This window comes from Tachysurus vachellii, chromosome 2, assembly GCF_030014155.1.
Source record: "Tachysurus vachellii isolate PV-2020 chromosome 2, HZAU_Pvac_v1, whole genome shotgun sequence".
NCBI classification, from domain to species: Eukaryota; Metazoa; Chordata; class Actinopteri; order Siluriformes; family Bagridae; genus Tachysurus; species Tachysurus vachellii.
In genome coordinates, this window is record NC_083461.1 from 20,367,940 (window position 1) to 20,380,904 (window position 12,965).

The window sequence follows — 12,965 nt, forward strand, 5'->3', positions numbered from 1 at the left end:
CAATATGGTGCAAGGGACACACACACACACACACACACACACCGAGAGTTTTGCTAAAAACTGTCAGAAGATTGATAAGGGCTTAATGATTAAAAGCAGAATAATTGTCAACTTTTTATCTTATTATTACACATTAGTATATTGTTATTTTCAATTAGAATCTCCTTATTCTTAAACTTTGCCATTTTTTTTTCTTCTCGTTATGAGGTTTCTTGTTATTTCAAGAGGTCAATATTTTACTCTTGTTATTTCAGGATATCATAATTCCCAAGTTATCTCATTATTTCATGATACGTTAGGATGAGTTGTCTTTTTTTCCAGCATGTCATCATTTTGAAGTGTCTCATTAATTTAGGATGTTAAAATAAATGTTTAATTTATTTCTAGTTAGCTTGTTGTTTTAGCATGTCATTTAATTGAGTTATCTCATTTAAAATGCAGTTAATTCATTATCTCATTTTCTAAAGATACTCCTTTATGTGTAGTTTTTCAATTAGGACATCATCCAGGGTTTTCTTTTTTATAGATGGTTGTTACTTTGAATTATCTCTTTATATTAAGACAGTGAAATTTTAGTTGAGTTTTAATATCTTGTTTCTTAATATCTCAAATTAATATCACAATTCCTGTTGTCGTTATCTCAGTATTATAGGAGTTTAATAATTAACACCAGTATATTTTTGAACATCAGTTGAACACAGTAATCGTTCTTACTCTGTATGCTGTGATGCACACCGCTGTTGAATCCTGGACCCTGATTGGTCTCTACATGGCCCCCAGTGCGTGTATAGTGGATGTGAAGGTTATTAATGTTAGTCAGCATGAACTGATTCCGTTGTGAACGTGAATGATGAATTAGTTTATACAGCTGAAGTACATCAGTCTTTATTCCAGTTGACATGTGACTGAATTCTGTAGCTTGTGAATCCTCGGTGAACCGTGAAGGATTCGGTGATTTATTCTGCTTTATACAGAGAGTCCAAATTTCACCGAACTGTAAATAGTTATACTTAACACTAAATAACATATGATATTAATGAATGGTGCTGATGGTCTCCTGGTGTGTGTGTGTGAGTGTTTCGATTAGGCGTAGATGATAAATGTGTGGATGGACCGCAGGGACTTCATTATATTGTCTTGAGATACATAGACAGAGAGACAGAGAGAGGTTGTTACTTAGACAGTGAAATAATATACATCATAACCGTGTGTTCTGTTTGGCTGAGAATAATGTTTGTGTGTGAAATGTATGTATGTTTTTACTGATTCACATTGTAAATACCTGCTGCAGATACCAGAAACTGTGGAAAAGCTACGTGAAGCTACGCCACCTGTTGGCTAACAGCCCCAAAGTGAAGCAGATCGACAAACAGAAGCTCACACAGAGAGAGGTAGGTTATGTTTTGTGTGTGCACGTGTGTGCGAGTGACCTTCTCACACACACAACCTCATTGGTGGGATTCTGTATGTGCTCTGACTGATGTACTAAGTAGATTTGAACCCGAGCTATCGTGATGCAGCCCTTGAAGTTTTGAGATGTGCGGCTAGTCATTAGCAAGAGGATTAGTTGATCCCCCCCCTCCCCCATACAGAGAGAGCTGGTGTTTAATTGTACTTGTTTCAGAAACCCGTGTTCCTTCACACTCCGCAGGTACACACTAGTTGCTATCTCCAGAGGCTGTGTGTGTGTGTGTGTGTGTGTGTGTGTGTGTTGTTTGATGCCTCAAACTTGTATGCATGCCTTTGTTCTGATTCCCTAACTGGAGTCCCAGTCCTGAGACTCATGGGTAATTTGCAGTCTCCCGCTGACAGCCGGAGCCGAACAAACAGAATGCACTGAAGGAAGTGTGACAACGGTGTGGGAGGTGTAGGAGAGGGAGATTTGGAAATTGTGCCCCCACTTTGGTAGAAAAACACTGTTTGTAAAAGAACATATGAGAGGAAGCTTGTGTTAGGACCAGTATGTTCCTCATTTACACAAATTCTTAAATTATGAACTGATACCAAAATCTGATGTATACAAGCACCATGTTTTCACAAGCGTGTGAGCAGTTCTCTTATGCGAACACTGAGCTCTGACAAATTGATTGATAGCAGCACAAAAAAGGTGAGTGTCAATAACGAACACACTGCGTAAGAATTGTTTCTGTAACTCAGCGACTCGTTGCTAAAACGATGAGGAATCCTAACACAATCAAAACGACGGCTGTACTTGGTCCAAGATAACAAATGTAGCTAGCTTAAGCACCTTGACCATAGATACACTGAACTGATGTATAACGGTGCAACTAACACAAACATACACACACACGCACAGAAGAAGAAGGAGAAAATCCCAGTGTGTGATATACAGCTGCAGGGGATAGGAGTGTGAGTTCTGTTTTGGGCTAAAATTACACCCTATACCTGTTACCCACTGATCTGATCTCCTCAGGCTAATGATTCGAATGCTGAACAGTGTTAAAAGTCCAAATTACTGCTAATGAGTCTTAACTCCTCATTACCTGATGGATGCATGATTTAGGGGTCTGTGTGTGTGTGAGGGGTCTGTGTGTGTGTGAGGGGTCTGTGTGTGTGTGAGGGGTCTGTGTGTGTGTGAGGGTCTGTGTGTGTGTGAGGGTCTGTGTGTGTGTGAGGGTCTGTGTGTGTGTGTGAGGGTCTGTGTGTGTGAGGGTCTGTGTGTGTGTGTGAGGGTCTGTGTGTGTGTGTGAGGGTCTGTGTGTGTGTGTGTGTGTGTGTGTGTGTGTGTGTGTGTGTGTGTGTGTGTGTGTGTGAGGGTCTGTGTGTGTGTGTGAGGGTCTGTGTGTGTGTGTGTGAGGGTCTGTGTGTGTGTGTGAGGGTCTGTGTGTGTGTGTGAGGGTCTGTGTGTGTGTGTGAGGGTCTGTGTGTGTGTGTGAGGGTCTGTGTGTGTGTGTGAGGGTCTGTGTGTGTGTGTGAGGGTCTGTGTGTGTGTGTGAGGGTCTGTGTGTGTGTGTGAGGGTCTGTGTGTGTGTGTGAGGGTCTGTGTGTGTGTGTGAGGGTCTGTGTGTGTGTGTGAGGGTCTGTGTGTGTGTGTGAGGGTCTGTGTGTGTGTGTGAGGGTCTGTGTGTGTGTGTGAGGGTCTGTGTGTGTGTGTGAGGGTCTGTGTGTGTGTGTGAGGGTCTGTGTGTGTGTGTGAGGGTCTGTGTGTGTGTGTGAGGGTCTGTGTGTGTGTGTGAGGGTCTGTGTGTGTGTGTGAGGGTCTGTGTGTGTGTGTGAGGGTCTGTGTGTGTGTGTGTGAGGGTCTGTGTGTGTGTGTGTGAGGGTCTGTGTGTGTGTGTGAGGGTCTGTGTGTGTGTGTGAGGGTCTGTGTGTGTGTGTGAGGGTCTGTGTGTGTGTGTGAGGGTCTGTGTGTGTGTGTGTGTGTGTGTGAGGGTCTGTGTGTGTGTGTGTGTGTGTGTGAGGGTCTGTGTGTGTGTGTGTGTGTGTGTGTGTGAGGGTCTGTGTGTGTGTGTGTGTGTGTGTGAGGGTCTGTGTGTGTGTGAGGGTCTGTGTGTGTGTGTGTGTGTGTGTGAGGGTCTGTGTGTGTGTGGGTCTGTGTGTGTGTGGGTCTGTGTGTGTGAGGGTCTGTGTGTGTGAGGGTGTGTGTGTGTGTGTGTGTGTGTGTGTGTGTGAGGGTCTGTGTGTGTGTGTGAGGGTCTGTGTGTGTGTGTGTGTGTGAGGGTCTGTGTGTGTGTGAGGGTCTGTGTGTGTGTCTGTGTGTGTGTGAGGGTCTGTGTGTGTGTCTGTGTGTGTGTGATGGTCTGTGTGTGTGTGAGGGTCTGTGTGTGTGTGAGGGTCTGTGTGTGTGTGAGGGTCTGTGTGTGTGTGTGAGGGTCTGTGTGTGTGTGTGAGGGTCTGTGTGTGTGTGTGAGGGTCTGTGTGTGTGTGTGTGTGAGGGTCTGTGTGTGTGTGTGTGAGGGTCTGTGTGTGTGTGTGTGAGGGTCTGTGTGTGTGTGTGTGAGGGTCTGTGTGTGTGTGTGTGTGAGAGGGTCTGTGTGTGTGTGTGTGTGTGTGAGAGTGTCTGTGTGTGTGTGTGTGTGTGTGAGAGGGTCTGTGTGTGTGTGTGTGAGGGTCTGTGTGTGTGTGTGTGAGGGTCTGTGTGTGTGTGTGTGTGAGGGTCTGTGTGTGTGTGTGTGAGGGTCTGTGTGTGTGTGTGAGGGTCTGTGTGTGTGTGTGAGGGTCTGTGTGTGTGTGTGTGAGGGTCTGTGTGTGTGTGAGAGGGTCTGTGTGTGTGTGTGAGGGTCTGTGTGTGTGTGTGAGGGTCTGTGTGTGTGTGTGAGGGTCTGTGTGTGTGTGTGAGGGTCTGTGTGTGTGTGTGAGGGTCTGTGTGTGTGTGTGTGAGGGTCTGTGTGTGTGTGTGTGAGGGTCTGTGTGTGTGTGTGAGGGTCTGTGTGTGTGTGAGAGAGGGTCTGTGTGTGTGTGTGTGTGTGAGGGTCTGTGTGTGTGTGTGTGTGTGAGGGTCTGTGTGTGTGTGTGAGAGGGTCTGTGTGTGTGAGGGTCTGTGTGTGTGAGGGTCTGTGTGTGTGTGAGGGTCTGTGTGTGTGTGTGAGGGTCTGTGTGTGTGTGTGAGGGTCTGTGTGTGTGTGTGAGGGTCTGTGTGTGTGTGTGAGGGTCTGTGTGTGTGTGTGTGAGGGTCTGTGTGTGTGTGTGTGAGGGTCTGTGTGTGTGTGTGTGAGGGTCTGTGTGTGTGTGTGTGAGGGTCTGTGTGTGTGTGTGTGTGTGTGTGTGTGAGGGTCTGTGTGTGAGGGTCTGTGTGTGAGGGTCTGTGTGTGAGGGTCTGTGTGTGTGTGTCTGTGTGTGTGTGGGTCTGTGTGTGTGTGTGTGTGTGTGTGAGGGTCTGTGTGTGTGAGGGTCTGTGTGTGTGTAGGTGTGAGGGTCTGTGTGAGGGTCTATGTTTGTGTGTGTGTGAGGGTCTGTGTGTGTGTGTGTGTAAGGGTCTGTGTGTGTGTGTGTGTGAGGGTCTGTGTGTGTGTGTGTGTGAGGGTCTGTGTGTGTGTGTGTGAGGGTCTGTGTGTGTGTGTGTGTGTGTGTGTGTGTGTGTGTGTGAGGGTCTGTGTGTGTGTGTGTGTGTGTGTGTGAGGGTCTGTGTGTGTGTGTGTGAGGGTCTGTGTGTGTGTGTGTGTGTGTGTGAGGGTCTGTGTGAGGGTCTGTGTGTGTGTATGTGTGAGGGTCTGTGTGAGGGTCTGTGTGTGTGAGGGTCTGTGTGTGTGAGGGTCTGTGTGTGTGTGTGTGAGGGTCTGTGTGTGTGTGTGTGTGTGTGAGGGTCTGTGTGTGTGTATGTGTGAGGGTCTGTGTGAGGGTCTGTGTGTGTGTGTGTGTGAGGGTCTGTGTGTGTGTGTGTGAGGGTCTGTGTGTGTGTGTGTGTGAGGGTCTGTGTGTGTGTGTGTGTGAGGGTCTGTGTGTGTGTGTGTGAGGGTCTGTGTGTGTGTGTGTGTGAGGGTCTGTGTGTGTGTGAGGGTCTGTGTGAGGGTCTGTGTGTGTGTGAGGGTCTGTGTGAGGGTCTGTGTGTGTGTGTGTGTGTGAGGGTCTGTGTGTGTGTGTGTGTGTGAGGGTCTGTGTGTGTGTGTGTGAGGGTCTGTGTGTGTGTGTGAGGGTCTGTGTGTGTGTGTGAGGGTCTGTGTGTGTGTGTGTGAGGGTCTGTGTGTGTGTGTGTGAGGGTCTGTGTGTGTGTGTGTGAGGGTCTGTGTGTGTGTGTGTGAGGGTGTGTGTGTGTGTGTGTGAGGGTCTGTGTGTGTGTGTGTGGGTCTGTGTGTGTGTGTGTGGGTCTGTGTGTGTGTGAGGGGGTCTGTGTGTGTGTGTGAGGGGGTCTGTGTGTGTGTGTGAGGGGGTCTGTGTGTGTGTGTGAGGGTCTGTGTGTGTGTGTGTGAGGGTCTGTGTGAGGGTCTGTGTGAGTGTGTGGGTCTGTGTGTGTGTGTGAGGGTCTGTGTGTGTGTGTGTGTGTGAGGGTCTGTGTGTGTGTGTGAGGGTCTGTGTGTGTGTGTGTGAGGGTCTGTGTGTGTGTGTGTGAGGGTCTGTGTGTGTGTGTGTGTGTGAGGGTCTGTGTGTGTGTGTGTGTGTGAGGGTCTGTGTGTGTGTGTGTGTGAGGGTCTGTGTGTGTGTGTGTGTGAGGGTCTGTGTGTGTGTGTGTGTGTGTGTGAGGGTCTGTGTGTGTGTGTGTGTGAGGGTCTGTGTGTGTGTGTGTGTGAGGGTCTGTGTGTGTGTGTGTGTGAGGGTCTGTGTGTGTGTGTGTGAGGGTCTGTGTGTGTGTGTGTGAGGGTCTGTGTGTGTGTGTGTGAGGGTCTGTGTGTGTGTGTGAGGGTCTGTGTGTGTGTGTGAGGGGGTCTGTGTGTGTGTGTGAGGGGGTCTGTGTGTGTGTGTGAGGGGGTCTGTGTGTGTGTGTGAGGGGGTCTGTGTGTGTGTGTGAGGGTCTGTGTGTGTGTGTGTGTGTGAGGGTCTGTGTGTGTGTGTGTGTGAGGGTCTGTGTGTGTGTGTGTGTGAGGGTCTGTGTGTGTGTGTGTGAGGGTCTGTGTGTGTGTGTGTGAGGGTCTGTGTGTGTGTGTGTGAGGGTCTGTGTGTGTGTGTGAGGGTCTGTGTGTGTGTGTGAGGGGGTCTGTGTGTGTGTGTGAGGGGGTCTGTGTGTGTGTGTGAGGGGGTCTGTGTGTGTGTGTGAGGGGGTCTGTGTGTGTGTGTGAGGGTCTGTGTGTGTGTGTGTGTGTGTGTGTGTGTGTGTGTAGCTAACATTACACATGTATACAGCTAACTGTCCTTACTGTATAGCCCCGTATACACACCCCACTTCATACTTTAGATAAGTGGTTGAGAAAAGATCTGTGTGTGTGTTTGCAGGAAGCTCTACAAAAGATCAGGCAGAAGAACACAATGAGGAGGGAAGTGACAGTGGAACTCAGCAGCCAAGGCTTTTGGAAAACCGGGATACGATCCGACGTCTGTCAGGTACAAACTCACAGTGTCACAATTATGTACTGTAGGACTGCTACTGCAGCAGTTACTCTAGATATTCACTTCTAATTTGTGTTTCCGCATAACACAACCTTGTGTAACGTTAAAAAAAGAAATTTCACACACAAACACTCATACACACACTTGATCTAACACTTAGAGGACTACAACAAGGGAAAAATGAACGAGACGCAAATCCTATGCTGGAGTTTTTCTGGAAATGAATGTGTGACAGAACGAAGAGTGAGAGAGAGTGCGCGTGCTTGTGTGTGTGTGCGCACGCGTGTGCGTTTTACACTTTGATCTGTCTCTCTATCAGAAGACCTCTTAATAAATAATGAAGCACTGATTGAATTCTTGTTTTTTTGATTGTCTGTCTGCTCAGTCACCCTTGTGTGTGTGTGTGTGTGTGTGTGTGGGTGTGGGTGTGGGTGTGGGTGTGGGTGTATTGCAGCACGCAATGATGCTCCCGGTTCTGACCCACCACATTCGGTACCACCAGTGTCTGATGCACCTAGATAAGCTGATCGGTTACAGGTTTAAGGAGCGATGTCTTCTGCAGGTCAACACACACTTTTACATTTGTTTTTTCATACCTTTGCTTCTGTCCATTCTTTTTCCTTCCTCGTCCCCTTCCTTCCTTCTTTTTTATTAATTCTTCCCTACATCGTTTCCTTCCTTGTGCGTTCCATCTTTCTTTGCTTCATTCTTTTTCTCATTTGTTTGTTTTTCCTTTTTATCTTTCCTTGTTTCCTTCCCTACATCCCTCCTTTGTTGCTTCCTTGTAATGCTTTCTTTCCTGTTTCCTTCCAGTTTAATCACTTCCTCTTTTCTGTGTTTTACTATATACTTTTTTTTTTTTACTGTTTTCTTTCTCGTTTTTCTTCCTCGTTTCCTTCTTTCTTCCCTTTTCTTATCTATCTTTCAGTTCTTTCCAGAATAAAAATTACATTGTGTTTCATTAAACACAACCAAAAACTTTAAGCTTTCGCTTGTATTTCGTTCTCTTCTTTTCATTTTAGTCATTTTTCCTCTGACAGTTTTTCCCCCTCTCCACTCCTCTCTGTTCTGTTCGTTCTTTCCTCCTCCTCACATAGCCTGGGTTTGTTTCCTTTGTTATATGAAACATTAATAACTATGATGGAGTATCGATTCCATTTTTTATGTTATAAGTTCTCTTTGTTCTCTCCATCCATTCCTGTGTTTCTTCTCCTCCTCCTCCTCAGCTGGCCATGACTCACCCCAGTCATCACCTGAACTTCGGGATGAACCCTGATCACGCTCGTAACTCTCTGTCCAACTGCGGCATCCGTCAGCCCAAATACGGCGACCGAAAAGTCCACCACATGTACATGAGGAAAAAAGGTCAGCAATTAACACACATTTCATTTCAATGTTTTTCTTTTGGATTTTTTTACACCCCTGAATTTTACACATTTTATGTTTTTATTGTTTTGCATTCCTTTATTTTATTTATTTCTTTAATATTTAATTGTTTCTTTAATTTTTCCCAACACGTCTAATATTTTTTTCCTCTTTCAGGAATTAACACTTTAATTAACATCATGTCCCGGCTGGGTCAGGACGACCCCACACCTTCCAGGTAACTATATTTTTCTCTGTTATTAAATCTTTTTCCTCACGCATTTATTTTTTTTGTCTGTGTTTTTGTGTGTTATTAAATATGTCTCACCCTCTTTCACAGGATTAATCATAATGAGCGTCTGGAGTTTCTCGGTGATGCTGTTGTTGAATTTCTAACCAGGTAAGGGTGTGTGTCTGTGTGTGTGTGTCTTTGTCTGTGTTTGTGTGTCTTTGTCTGTGTGTGTGTGTCTTTGTCTGTGTGTGTGTGTCTTTGTCTGTGTGTGTGTGTGTCTTTGTCTGTGTGTGTGTCTTTGTCTGTGTGTGTGTCTTTGTCTGTGTGTGTGTCTTTGTCTGTGTGTGTGTGTCTTTGTCTGTGTCTGTGTGTCTTTGTCTGTGTGTGTCTTTGTCTGTGTGTGTGTGTGTGTGTGTGTGTGTGTTTTTGTCTGTGTGTGTAAATGCTGATATTTTCTCTCCATTTAAAGATTGAAAGTCTCCATGACAACCGGTAATTAAGGGACCGGAGACGTCCAATGGCGCAGACACTCTAATTACAGACACTATTATTAAACCAGAACAACACATCATGCACACAGAGAGACGGAAACACATGTGAACTCTTGCTCAGTGTTCCAGACAACAACCTTAGGCACAAATACACTGATAAACAAAGGAAGCAGATAAGAAATCAATTGGAGTTCTAGACATGTGCAGAAGACGTTTGGACACTTCAGTGAAAGGGGGCGGGGCTTCCAGGGGTCTGCTACAATATAGAAAGAGCTCATAATACCTATTCAAATGTAGATGACTATATTTATCTCATTAACTCATCCAACTGAGCAGTTGAGGGTTAAGGGCCTTGCTCAGGGGCCCAGCTTGGTGGTCTTGGGATTCAAACTCACAATCTTCCAGTCAATAGTCCAACATCTTAACCACTGAGCTCCCACTTCCCACAAATGATTGCTGGATTTGTAGCGTAGCAGTTTTCTCACACTGTCATAAACTACATAGATCAGATTTTAACTTGAACCTGGTTTATTGTGTTCTCCAGCGTTCACCTCTACTACCTGTTCCCCAGTCTGGAGGAAGGAGGATTAGCTACATATCGCACTGCCATTGTTCAGAATCAGCACCTCGCCATGCTGGCTAAGGTGAGCAGCGTGTCATGTATCATATTCAACTCACAAAGCAAAACTGTTAACATGAAATATTATGTAAATATGCTAAAAATACAATAGTATAGCTACAAAATCCTGAAAACGTAATTTGCTAATTAACTATGTGTAGATAATATGCTAATATTTGTGATGTGTGTCACATCCATGAATATTTTGTGAAAAATGATAAAAATATATATATCTTTATTCATTATCAGTAAACAAAATGCATACCTGTTTACTGTAATGCTAGTTTGGGATTAGCACATTTAATGTAATGCTACTGGTTGGGGGTTAGCCTGTTTACCTATAATGCTACTGGATTGGGATTAGCCTGTTTACCTGTAATTCTACTGGATTGGGATTAGCCTGTTTACCTGTAATTCTACTGGATTGGGATTAGCCTGTTTACCTGTAATTCTACTGGATTGGGATTTGCCTGTTTACTTGTAATGCTAGTTGTTTGGGATTAGCATTTTTGCTGTAAAGCAACTGGTTTGGGATTAGCCCGTTTACACTAACGCTTTTTTGGATTAGCCAGTTTTTTGTAATGCTACTGGATTGGGATTAGCCCTTTTAGTGTAATGCTACTGATTTGGGATTAGCCTGGTCACTGTAATGTTACTGGTTTGGGATTAGTCCGTTTACTGTAATGCTACTGGCTTGAGATTAACCTGTTTACTGTAATGCTACTGGTTTGGGATTAGCCTGTTTACTGTAATGCTACTGGTTTGGGATTAGCCTGTTTACTGTAATGCAAGTTTGGATTAGCCCGGTAATTTAACTTTATATTGTAACCTGTTTAGCATTAGTTTGACTCACTCCTGCAGTGGACCTGCTGCAGTTTAACACAGAATTAATAAACCTGTGGAGTTGCTATTAAAATTATTGATGTTTTAAAAAACATTCTTCTGACTGCAGACCAGCTCAAAGGATCTTATTTTCATTATTGTGATTATTATTATTATTATTATTATTATTATTATTATTATTATTGTTAATTAAATGATTTGTCATTCTTTTGTAGTTCACTTTAGTAGAGTGAAGCACTCGGCCTGCCGCTCTCCCTCAGCCCAGTGTGTGTGTGTTTGTGTGTAATTAAAGCTGAGATTATTGCAGGGAAAATGTACTATTGCCCCACGAGGAATTAAAACCTCGCTCCGTTTCCCCTCTCTCTGTTCCTCCACATGCTTTTTTTTCTTTCTCCTCCATATCTAACATCCGTAATCATTCCCTAACACGAGGGAGAAAAAGGCAATTACAACTTTCACGTTCCCTCACCACGACGCTCCAACAGCGCAATTCAAAAGGTTTTGCCCAAAGACAAAATCTGTAGGACTCATTGCTTTCAAATGAACAAGTTAGCAAAAAAATTACGATTAAACTCATAAGTTACTGTTTAATAAATGAATGACTAGATTAACCAAAACTGGATTAATAAATATTTAAATAGTTTGTTTGTTTGTTTGTGTATTATTTAAAGTGCCTTGCAAAAGTATTCATACCCACTGAACATTTGTACATTTTGTCACATTACAACCACAAACAAAAATGTATTTTATTGGGATTTTATGCGATAGGCCAACACAAACTGGCACATAATTGTGAAGTGGAAGGAAAATGATAAATGTTGTACAATTTTTTTTTTGCAAATAAACATCTGAAAATAGTGGCACACATTTGTATTCAGCCCCCTTTTCTCTGATACCCCTAAAATAACTAAAATCAAGTGGAACCAATTGCTTTCAGAAGTCACCTAATCAGTAAATAAGTCCATCTGTGTGTAATCTTATCTCATTATAAATACAGCTGTTCTATGAAGCCCACAGAGGTTTGTTAGAGACCAGTAGTGAACAAACAGCATCAAGGAATACACCGGACAGGTCAGGGATAAAGTTGTGGAGAAGTTTAAAGCAGGGTTAAGTTGTAAAACAATATCCAAAGCCTTGAACATCACAAAGCCTTGGAGCACTGTACCTTACTGAGCACTGTACAATTCATCATACGAGAGTATGGTACAACTGCAAACCTACCAAGACATGGCCATCCACCTAAACTGACAGGCCAGACAAGGTGAACATTAATCAGAGAAGCAGCCAAGAATAACTCCCATGGTAACTCTGGAGGAGCTGCAGAGATCCACAGTTCAGGTGGGAGAATCTGTCCACAGGACAACTATTAATTGTGCACTCCACAAATCTGGCCTTTATGGAAAAGTGGGAAGAAGAAAGCCATAAGAAGTCCTGTTTGTAGTTTGAGACAAGCCGTGTGGGGGACACCACAAACATGTGAAAGAATGAGTCAGATGAGAGAAAAATTTTGGCCTTAATTCAAAATGCTATAAGTGGGGCGAAAACCTAACACTGCACATCACGGTGAACATATCATCCCCACCGTGAAACATGGTAGTGGCAGCATCATGTTTTTGGGATGCTTTTCTTCAGCAGGGAAGCTGGTCAGAGTTGAATGTTAAATGGATGGAGCCACATAAAGGGCAATCTTAGATGAAAACCTGTTAGAGTCTACAAAAGACTTGAGACTGGGCCGGAGGTTCACCTTCCAGCAGGAAAACAGCCCTAAACATACAGCCAGCGCTACAATGGAATGGTTTAGATCAAAGCATATTCATGTGTTCGAATGTCCAGACCTAAATCCAGTTGCGAATCTGTGTCCAGACTTGAAAATTGCTGTTCACAGAATCTCTCCATCCAGATTTCACTCTCTAGATGTGCAAAGCTTGTAGAGACATAACCCAAAAGACTTGCAGCTGTAATTGCAGCGAAAGCTAGTTCTACAAAGTATTGACTCAGGGGGCTGAATACAAATGTCCTTTGTATATGTTCTGTGTACTTATATCTTTGCCTGTTTTTCAATTTATTTATTTATTTATTAGTTTCTGCTTGGGTATTTATTTTTGTTTGGCTTGTTTTGTTTGTAGCTTTTTCTCACTTCTAGGCTCTCCATCCTCATGCTATCGCTAGCAGATTTTTAAAGGATTATTTTGTTACTGAAATTTATTCATTTCTTATATTTGAAAGTTTGAGGACGAGAGAGAAACATGATGGTTTCACAGCGACTTTGACAGCCAACATTGGCCTAACAACAATAAAAATAAGATGATAAGCTGAACTGTGATTATAAATTGTTATAAACACAGGAGAATGTTATGAGTATATAAGTATAGATCATTTAACTAGTGATAGTTCACATGATTGTAGTAATAATTCCTATTTACATTTAAAAATGATATTTAAAATATTTAAACTTATTTTGAATTACATTTCAAAC

General features: G+C 43.7%; 1 protein-coding gene across 1 annotated transcript in view; it reads left to right on the top strand.

The window, feature by feature from the left end:
- Positions 1-12,965, top strand: part of drosha (drosha ribonuclease III) — a 47,839-nt gene that overhangs the window by 9,679 nt on the left and 25,195 nt on the right. The window contains exons 14-20 of the mRNA XM_060863040.1: positions 1,292-1,391; positions 6,826-6,933; positions 7,394-7,501; positions 8,166-8,304; positions 8,482-8,542; positions 8,645-8,704; positions 9,572-9,671. Coding sequence (XP_060719023.1) covers positions 1,292-1,391; positions 6,826-6,933; positions 7,394-7,501; positions 8,166-8,304; positions 8,482-8,542; positions 8,645-8,704; positions 9,572-9,671 — 676 coding nt within the window. The remainder of the gene's footprint in view (positions 1-1,291; positions 1,392-6,825; positions 6,934-7,393; positions 7,502-8,165; positions 8,305-8,481; positions 8,543-8,644; positions 8,705-9,571; positions 9,672-12,965) is intronic.